Source organism: Bombina bombina, chromosome 3 (genome assembly GCF_027579735.1).
Source record: "Bombina bombina isolate aBomBom1 chromosome 3, aBomBom1.pri, whole genome shotgun sequence".
Taxonomy (NCBI): Eukaryota; Metazoa; Chordata; class Amphibia; order Anura; family Bombinatoridae; genus Bombina; species Bombina bombina.
In genome coordinates this window covers 977,082,233-977,093,514 of record NC_069501.1, presented here as the reverse complement: position 1 = coordinate 977,093,514, position 11,282 = coordinate 977,082,233, and the positions used below count along the sequence as shown (strand labels likewise).

The 11,282-nt window shown below is 35.1% G+C and overlaps 1 protein-coding gene across 1 annotated transcript in view; it reads left to right on the top strand.

The window, feature by feature from the left end:
- Window positions 1-312: 312 nt before the first annotated feature.
- DHH (desert hedgehog signaling molecule) overlaps window positions 313-11,282 on the top strand; it is a 140,060-nt gene continuing 129,090 nt past the window's right edge. The window contains exon 1 of the mRNA XM_053708077.1: window positions 313-612. Within this exon, the coding sequence (XP_053564052.1) occupies window positions 313-612 (300 nt within the window). The remainder of the gene's footprint in view (window positions 613-11,282) is intronic.

Below are 11,282 nucleotides of genomic sequence, written 5' to 3'. Positions count from 1 at the left end.
CTTTTTGCATGGATATTTTTTTCCCCCCTCAACAGTAATTTATTCCACAACTATTGATGAGGAGTATTTCCAGCATTATCACCCCTCACCTTATGCAGGTATTTAAAGCCTGGCTTGATATTTTACTAAGACTTGTGTAGCCCCTCCTATAACTTGCACACACATTTTTACAATCTCTGGGCAGTACCTGTATCTGTGTCACATAAAGATAGCTAAAAACCAGTAGGCTGTCTCCTCTTAGAGACTTGATTCACCTGGCTGTGGAAGCTCTGCCATCACCAGGATGCCTGGAATACAGTGACCATTGGGGAGATGCCAGCAGCCCAGATTTTGATGCTGGCTGCCTGCTGCTGGCTTCTGTTGGTGCCAGTCCAATGTTGTGGCCCTGGTCGTGGTCCAGTGGGTCGCCACCGTTATAGACGTAAATTGGTGCCCCTCAAATACAAGCAGTTTGTTCCCAATGTGCCAGAGAAGACACTGGGAGCCAGTGGCAAGTCAGAGGGCAAAATTCACCGGGGATCTGAAAGGTTCAGGGAGTTGGTTCCCAATTACAATCCAGACATCATTTTCAAGGATGAGGAAAACACAGGAGCAGATCGTCTTATGAGTGAGGTTTGTCTTAAGTTTCCCTTAATTTTATTGAGAAATGTTTTATACATATATAATGATTTGACACCATACGCTAAATTATTTTCTTAAGGGAATAGCCTTAGCTATTAATACTATTTAAAAGGGGTGTTCTCACTTTGTTATATAGGTGCATTATTTAGCAATAATATTAAGATGTAAATATTAGTTACCTTAAAGAAGGCCTGTGGTCTGTGCCGGTTTGTATTAGCCCTTTTTTATGTGCTACCAGCTAAACATTTTGATACTTCTCCACAATAGTGTTACCTAGAGACTAATAGAGTGTGGAATCTTTTTAATTCATGTTTTCCCATGAAGCTAAATGTCCAGAGACTTTAATTTTTAGCCAATTGAGGCCATAGGATAACATAGGAAGAGAGAATCTTATCACTTAAGGGGTCTTTAAATTCTCAGAAAATGTAGCCAGTTGACATTTTTACCCATACACATAGGAACACAAATGTTAGATTTGGTGTTAGCCATAGTATTATTATTTTTTTAAGTTCTGTTTTCAACCTGAGAGGACTTCAGACACATGTAGGAATCTGATTTTATGGCATGTTTGCTTTCACAGGGTGGGTCAGCTATAAAGAATGTCTTTACCAGGAGCCACTTATTCAGCTAGAACCTAATCAATTCCCTTTGAAAGCAGGGCATTCTTGTAACCTGCAGTGACATATATACAGGGTAGGCTACTTACCTATAGTGTAGTAAAAAAAACAGTGCTTGACAACTCCTGAGAGCCAAGGAATCACAGACCCTAGGATGTTACTTCTCTCTCCTAGAATTTTGTATTATTTTACACAAGTATATGTAGACCTTTGTGCGGCTCCTGAAAAAGGGCATTTCTGGCTGCTCAATATTCTAACTTACTCCTAAATTTAAAGGGATATGAAATCCATTTTTTTCTTTCATGATTCAGATATAGCTTGTGATTTTAAACGACCTTCCAATTTACATCTATTATCTAATTTGCATTGTTCTCTTGGTATCCTTTGATGAAAGGATACCTAGGTAGGCTCAGGAGCTGCTGATTGCTTACTGCACATATATGCCTTGTTTTGTTGGCTTACCCAACGTGTTAGCTAGCTCCCAGGAATGAATTGCTGCTTCTTCAACAAAGGATACATAGAAATTCAAGAAAATTAGATAATAAAACTACAAGTTGTTTAAAATTCTATGCTCTATATAAACCAGGAAAGAAAAGAATCAGGTTTCATGTCCCTTTAAATAAAGTGTTCTCTTGTGCCAGAAAATCATTTTCTCTTAAAAGTCTGTGATGCAGCAATAATCACATGTTTGTTTGTAATTTACAAAATTATCAAAACACATCACTTCAATTGATAAGAATGGATGTTACAGTTTAACAGTAACTCTAAGAGATGACATTTTTTAAATTTCTTTTTGCTTTGTTTTTGTTTTGTTTTTTTATTATTTTGTTTCGTTTTCTACTTACCACTGTGTGCATGTCAGCTAGATGTTTTTTTTTTTTTTTATTATTATTTTGTTTCGTTTTCTACTTACCACTGTGTGCATGTCAGCTAGATGTTTTTTTTATAGACAGCTGCATGTTTTGTCTTCTGAGAAATAGATTTTTGGCTACAAATATTGTTTTCATTTCACAGCACTGTTCACATCACCAAATTCATGTAAATTAAAGGGACATAAAAGTAAAATAGTATTTCAGCGATTGTACTATTAATGTAGTTTGTAATATATGTGCATTGAAAAAATGGCTTTTGCTCTTTTTAATTCCATGGTTATCATGTTTTACACTCCAGGTAGTGATATCTGAGTGTATAGAGCAGTAAAGTATGAGCTTTATTGACCGGCATGCAAGTGCACAGCTGGTACATACCAGGCAATGTATGTCTAAGCTCTGAGATAGGCACAAACGTTGCAAAGGTCATTCAATTAGTTTACTAACTGTTACAGCCCCAGAATACAATTTCTGGCTAAAATATCTTGTTTTGTAGTTCTTTAGTTAGTTTTTTAAACATTACATAGTTTCATCTGGCATTGAATATTTTTCTTCAGCCCCAAAACTCACGGAAGCCCAGCTGTAAAGACATTTTTATACATAACACGCTTTTACCTTAAAAATGACAGTTTTTGCTCATTTGGAAAGTGCAAAACGTTTCTATTCTGCATGTAATAAAGTAATTATTATACTTTTTAAGTATTTTTTTAGCCTACAGTATTTTCTACACATACGACTTTCAGATGTAATTCTGTGAGACCCACCTAAGCCAGGTGCTTTCATTTAATGGTGTGTCCTGAAATGGAATCACTGTACTAAACAATAACAAGCAAAGATCAACGGATGAAAAACTACAGGAAACACCACACTCTTTTTAATGGGCACACCACCAGGCTTATTTCACTTACTACCTGGTTAAAAGATAAAGGGACAGTGTACTGTAAAACTTGATTCCCCTTAATGGGTTTCCAATTACTTGTTATACCAGCTGAAGAGTATAAAATTGAATGGGAAATTGCCCATTTAAATTTATTTCTGAATATGAACTAGCTAATTTTGCTCTTTGAAACATCAACCCATAAAAATGGGATAAGCTTGAGGGAAGACTAACTCTCCTTACATTATCACTCTTTATACACATACAAAGCCTCCTTATGCCATCTCTGTTATACTATGTATACTTAGGGGTCGATTTATCAAGCTGTGGCGGGAAGGGGCACACATACACGCCTCTGTCTGCCACAACTTGCCTCTGGCGGGCTGAATTCTACTGCCGGAATTAAGCATTGCACACGAGCGCTATTTTGCGCTCACGTGCAATCCTGCCCGTGCACAGCCAATCACACACGGGCAGGAGCAGTCACTCTCCCCGGTCGGACGAGGTGGCGAAAGGATAGGAAAGCAGCGGCCTGATGACCGCTGCTTGTTAAATACGGACTGCAGGTGTTCAAAGGCTGGCAAAGGCTTTGATAAATCGACCCCTTAGAGAGAACGACTGAAAATTAACATTTTTAGCACTTATCTTTAAGAACCCCCCCCCACACACACACACACACACTGGGCATGTAATTTATTATCCTGGTTATGTTTACACAGCTTTTCCAACTTAAAGGGACAGTTTACTCAAAAAATTTCTCCCCTTTAAAGGGACAGTCTAGTATAAATTAAACTTTCATTATTCAGATAGGACTTGTAATTTTAATCAACTTTCCAATTTACTTTTATCATCAAATTTGCTTTTTTCTCTTGGTATTCTTAGTTTAAACTAAACCTAGGTAGGCTCATATGCTAATTTCTAAGCCTTTGAGGGCTGCCTCATCACATGCTTTTTAAATCTCTTTTCAACACAAGAGAGACAGAAAGTACAAGTGGGCCATATAGATAACACTGTTCAGGCACAGGGAGTTATTTAAGATTTAGCACAAAACAATGCTAAATTTAAGACAACAGATGATAAACAGTCACAGTCATGTGATCAGGGGGCTGGAAGAAGGTTCCTAGATACAAGGTAATCACAAAAGTAAAAAGTGTATTAATATAACTGTGTTGGTTATGCAAAACTGGGGAATGAGTAATAAAGGGATTATCTATCTTTTAAAACAATAACAATTCTATGGTAGACTGTCCCTTAAATTTGTTCCCAATTATCCACTTTTCCTGCTGGAATGTATTAAATTGTTTACAAGTAGCTCCTTTACCCTTATATTGGCATTTGAAATAGTTTATTTAGCATGTGGTATCCCCACCTGTTGTGAAAGTTTGTGGCCGCAGGTCCAAGCTATAGATAAGCTTTGTAAACACAGCCAGCAGAAGAAATTACACTCCCAGTGGGATATAGCAGAGATAAGGTAATAAAATTTAGATATTCCATCGTTCTCTCCAAGAACTCGTGATTGTTTTATGGACAGATAAAAGATAAAGAAACATGTATATGTACACAATGTGATACAGTAATGACATCTGATTATACCTACAAGCTCAAACCATTTTATTAGGTTGTGGCTTCAAAACACAAAATCAGAGCTTTAATATGCACACAAAAAACTTAAAAAGGTAATTTTCATACATTTTTTACTTTGCAGTTGGTAAAAAAAGCAATTGTAAACACATTAAGGGAAAAACTATTTTTCAGTATACTGTCCCTTTAAGTATTGAAATGTTCAGTATAGGTGGGGATATGACATGCACAAACAGCTATTTAAATGACAAAATATATCTAAAGAAGTTATTTGTAATCATTTAATATACTAGAACAAGTAAAAATTATTATTGGAAACACATTAACTGTCAGCGGTCGTTTTTACATACCACATTATGTTGATCTAAAATAGTGCAGGTTTTTCAGATGTTGGCATGACAGTGCTATATCTGTATGACTCTGGAAACCCCTTAACAATCGACATACCCTGTACGTCATTAAGGAGTTAAAGAGGAGAAAATATTACAGTACACTATCATTTTAAGCTAAAATTAGCTAATATTACATTTTTCTAAATCTATGTTGCACTAATTATCATTAAATCAATTTATGTTGAATTATGCAATTAATTTGTGCTTTGGATAGCTTAAAGGGTTTGTTCACTGTAAAATAGTTTTTCCCTGAATGCGTTCCCCATGACTTGCTATACCAGCTGCAGCATATAACATGTATGAGAAAATACCATAGGCTAAATCAACTATTTCAAATGCCAATATAAAGGCTAATGACCTATTTGTAAACAATTTAATACTCTCCAGCAGGTAAAATGGATCATTGCGAACAAATTAAAGGACCGTTTTTGGGTAAACTGTTCCTTTAAGTAACATTTATAAATAATGCAAAATGTTATTATATTGCAAAGTATTACACTGTCTTCATTCAGCTACTTCATAATGGCACCCAGCTGGCAATATTTTCTGTGGCGAGCACTATAGTGATCTATTTTTATATTAATTTGGGTTATTTGTGTTACCACTTTCTGTTGTGTATATTTTCTATAACCGTGTTTGTCAACGACAGCCCTCTAGGAATTCAAATATACTAAACTCATAATTATTTCCTTAAAGGGACAGTCTACTGTCTAGTCAAAATTAAACTTTCATGATTCAGATAGGGCATGCAATTTTAAACATCTTTTCATTTTACTTTTATAATCAAATTTGCTTTGTTCGCTTGGTATTCTTTGTTGAAAGCTAAACCTAGGAAGGCTCATATGCTAATTTATCTCAGTGCATTTTGTGTTTTTAACAGCTAGACAGAGCTAGTTCATGTGTGTCATATAGAAAACGTGCTCACTCTGGTGGATTTATTTATGAGTAAGCTCTGATTGGCTAAAATGCAAGTATGTCAAAAGACCTGGAATAGAACATACATTTGCACTGATATGCGATTTGGCAACATGTTTATGTAATCATTTTGTGAATTGTTTGTATTGTAAGTCATTTGAAGACTATGTTCTGGAATGAAAATGTATATTGTACATATATTACTTCAATAAAAAAATAAAAAAGAACTGAAATAAGGGGCAGTCAGCAGAGGCTTAGATACAAAGTTATCTCAGAGGGAAAAAGTATATTAATATAACTGTGTTGGTTATGCAAAACTGGGGAATGGGCAATAAAGGGATTATCTATCTTTTTAAACATTAAACATTTTGGAGTAGACTGTCCCTTTAATTGCATGCAGCTGAAAATTAGCCCAAGAAGAGAAATTCCTGGAGTGGAATTGTTCTAGATCAGTGATTCTCAAATGCTGTGCCACAAAACAAGAGGTGCCCCCAAATTTTAAAAATAAAAAAATATTTTCTTTCAAATTACAGCACACTTATGTCTGTTTATATAATTATATTTATATCAAAACTTTTGTTAGCCCAATATTTATGTACCTTCGATTTGCTAAACTAAAGTGCCATTAATTGACCAGTAATACGACAATGGTTACAGTACCGCAGATTATTTGGGTAAAAATGATCGATTTTGGTTAAGTGGCATGACAGCCTGACCTAGAATCTTATATGATTAAAGGGACACTCAAGTCAAAATAAACTTTCATGATACAGATAGAATGTGCAGTTGTAAGACACTTTCCAATTTGCTTCCCTTATCTAATTTTGCAGTCTTTTTATATTCACACTTTCTGGGGAACAAACTCCTACTGAGCATTTGCACAAGCTCACAGGGTATACGTATACTATTTGCAAAAAATATTCAAGAGAGGTAAAGAAACCAACTTTTGAAAAAAAGACTACATGAGTAGCACTCAAGGGGTTAATAGAGAAAATCTAATGGTTAATAGTTTTTACTATTAGCTAGTAAAGCTAAAAATAGACAAACGGGAGTGAATTGAATCTCCAGTGAATGGTTCAACTCAGGAAATTAAAATATAACTTTTATTAATTCAAATGCACACAAAATAAGATAGGAAAAGTGCCAAGTTAAAAAACACTCTTAGGAGCCTATCATTTAATCAGAGACAAGTGCTGATTGAAATAGTTTAATATAGCTGCTGTAACCTTCGTAGAAATAGTTGGAGAGCAACTGCGGATTGGAAACTCTGGTTGAAGTATATCAAAGATATCAGAGCAACAATGCAGCCTAAATGCAATTATCTCCCAGCTAGGTTAAACGGTTAAATATCATTGTACAGGTGATTATTAGTCTGTATTGTGGTAAATGTCTGCACCAATATAAGCCAAATAAGAAAAGTTAACAAATTTAATGCAGCTGTCAGCCAATAGTCTGTGTGTTGTATCACGCTTGCACACTAAGGTACATGAACAATTAGGTAAGATTAGCACAACTCACTAAATGATATTTTAGCAGCCACTATTTTAGCTTAGTAGCATAAGTTAGTTAAATGTACCAGTGAATAATGTGATCAATGAATTATAGTTAGGTCAACTTGTTACTCAAACTATAAATCGTGTGATAGTAAATACACACAGTATCCAAAGGTATAGTTTACATGTGACCGCTCATAGATACTGCGTTCTGACACTTTAACATATTATGTCTGCAGTAAACTGCTAAGTCTAACAATGACTATTGTAAACAGTTGTGCACAGCTTGTTGCTCAAAGTGTGATCCGAATGGCGGTAGCTACATGCAGCACGTCAGGAATATTAACTACATATGACTGCTCGTAGGCACACACAATTCATGATCCGTCTCTAGGAATAACAAAGTATGTGGCAATAGACAGTAACAGTTGCATATGACCGCAGCTAAAATAACGATTATTATATTCAATTTGTCATTATGTGGTTGTAAGTTGCTCAAATAGTAAAGGATTTAAGCAGTGGATTCATGCAGCTTAAAGTAATATTTCACACATTTATCTAGTAAATAACTCTGCTGATAGGTAGCCTAAGGCTTGCTAAAAACACAGGAGCACCTAGGACTCCTCACCAGTACTCTAACGTCCCTAACATGTTTCGCCTTAATGGCTTTTTCAAAAGGTTTGTATTCTGTATAGGTGTTATAGGTGTATACTCCTATACAGAACACAAATTGTGAGAGTGTGTGTGTGTGTATATATATATATATATATATATATATATATATATATATATATATATATATATATATATATATATATATATATATATATACTCCTATACAGAACACAAATTGTGAGAGTGTGTGTATATATATAATCCTATACAGAATACAAATTGTGAGAGTGTGTGTATATATACACCTATACAGAACACAAATTGTGAGAGTGTGTGTATATATACACCTATACAGAACACAAATTGTGAGAGTGTGTGTGTGTGTATATATAATCCTATACAGAACACAAATTGTGAGAGTGTGTGTATATATACACCTATACAGAACACAAATTGTGAGAGTGTGTGTGTGTATATATAATCCTATACAGAACACAAATTGTGAGAGTGTGTGTATATATACACCTATACAGAACACAAATTGTGAGAGTGTGTGTATATATACACCTATACAGAACACACATTGTGAGTGTGTGTGTATGTATATATATATATATATATATATATATATATATATACACCTATACAGAACACAAATTGTGAGAGTGTATGTCTGTGTATGTGTATATATATATATATATATATATATATATATATATATATATATATACAGTATATAACCAAAAGTTATTGATGCTTAGTATTGATTAATGGACATTTTCTTTTGTCTGGTTTATCATTATTATGCTGTGCTTTACTCAGTAAGGTATATTGCTGTGATTATAAATCACTGTATCAACCAAATGCTTTTCAGGGATAATAGCATTGATTAGAGGTATTAGAGAGATTAGATAGAATTGCACCCACTATTTCTCTATTAATTAACCCTATAAAGACGTCTTTTATTATAGCATATTTCCTCTACCATGGCCATTGGTATATGTTTTTAGCTAGTTTAAGGTGGGACATATATTATTGCTTTGTTTTAGATATTTGCAATTAATAAATTTGTACCTCGCATTCTATTGGCTGATCCAATCAGTCAATCGGATTGAACTTCAATCCGATTGGCTGATTAAATCAACCAATCTGATTTTTCCTACCTTAATTCTGATTGGCTGATAGAGTCCTATCAGCCATTCGGAATTCGAGGGACGCCATCTTGGATGACGTCATTTAAAGGACCAGCCATTCGTCGGGTAGTCGTCGGCTGAGGAGGATGTTCCGCGCCGGAGGTCTTCAAGATGGAGCCGCTCATTGCCGGAAGGATGAAGATGCCGCTTGGAGGACCTCTTCTGCCCCGATCGGATGAAGACTTCTGCCCGGCTGGAGGACCACTTGTGCCCGGATCGGATGAAGAGTTTGGCCCGGCTGGGTGAAGACGGCTCAAGGTAGGGTGATCTTCAATGGGGTAGTGTTAGGTTTATTTAAGGGGGGATCGAGTGGGTTTTAGAGTAGGGGTGTGTGGGTGGTGGGTTGTAATGTTGGGGGGGGTATTGTATTTCTTTTTTTTACAGGTAAAATAGCTGATTACTTTGGGGCAATGCCCCACAAAAAGCCCTTGTAAGGGCTGGTAAAAGAGCTGATTACTTTGGGGCAATGCCCCACAAAAGGCCCTTTTAAGGGCTATTTGTAATTTAGTTTTTTATCAGGGGGCTTAGATTAGGTGTAATTAGATTAAAATTCTTGTAATATTTTTTTATTTTTTGTAATTTAGTGTTTTTTTGTAATATAGTTTATTTTATTTAATTGTATTTTATTTTAGATAATTTATTTAATTAATGTATTGATAGTGTAGTGTTAGGTGTATTTGTAACTTAGGTTAGGATTTATTTTACAGGTAATTTTGTAATTATTTTAACTAGGTAGCTATCAAATAGTTATTAACTATTTAATAGCTATTGTACCTAGCTAAAATAAATACAAAGTTACCTGTAAAATAAATATAAATCCTAAAATAGCTACAATGTAATTATTAATTATATTGTAGCTATCTTAGGGTTTATTTTATAGGTAAGTATTTAGTTTTAAATAGGAATAATTTACGCCTAGATTTAGAGTTTTGCGGCCAAAGGGGTGCGTTAGCTACGCGTCTTTTTTTTCTAGCGCTGCTTCTAAACAACGCTAGTATTTAGAGTTCTCTGAAGGGCTGCGTTAGGCTCCAAAAAGGGAGCGTACAGGCATATTTACCGCCACTTCAACTCTCAATACCAGCGTTGCTTACGGTAGCGGCTAGCTGGAAAAACGTGCTCGTGCACGATTCCCCCATAGGAAACAATGGGGCAGTTTGGGCTGAAAAAAAACCTAACTCCTGCAAAAAAGCAGCGTTCAGCTCCTAACGCAGCCCAATTGTTTCCTATGGTGAAACACTCTCTAAGTCTGAACCTAACACCCTAACATGAACCCCGAGTCTAAACACCCCTAACCTTACACTTATTAACCCCTAATCTGCCGCTCCGTACACCGCTGCAACCTACATTATCCCTATGAACCCCTAATCTACTGCCCCTAACATTGCCGACACCTATATTATATTTATTAACCCCTAATCTGCCGACCGGACCTTGCCGCTACTCTAATAAATGTATTAACCCCTAAACCGCCGCACTCCCGCCTCACAAACCCTATAATAAATAGTATTAACCCCTAATCTGCCCCCCCCCAACGTCGCCGCCACCTAACTTCAAGTATTAACCCCTAATCTGTCGACCGGACCTCGCCGCTACTATAATAAATGTATTAACCCCTAAAGCTAAGTCTAACCCTAACACCCCCCTAAATTAAATATAATTTTAATCTAACGAAATAAATTAAATCTTATTAACTAAAGTATTCCTATTTAAAGCTAAATACTTACCTGTAAAATAAACCCTAATATAGCTACAATATAACGAATAATTATATTGTAGCTATTTTAGGATTTATATTTATTTTACAGGCAACTTTGTATTTATTTTAACTAGGTACAATAGCTATTAAATAGTTATTAACTATTTAATAGCTACCTAGTTAAAATAATTACAAAATTACCTGTAAAATAAATCCTTAGCTAAGTTACAATTAAACCTAACACTACACTATCAATAAATTAATTAAATAAATTAACTACAATTACCTACAATTAAAGGGACACTGAACCCAATTTTTTTCTTTCATGATTCAGATAGAGCATGCAATTTTAAGCCACTTTCTAATTTATTCCTATTATCAATTTTTATTCGTTCTCTTGCTATCTTTATTTT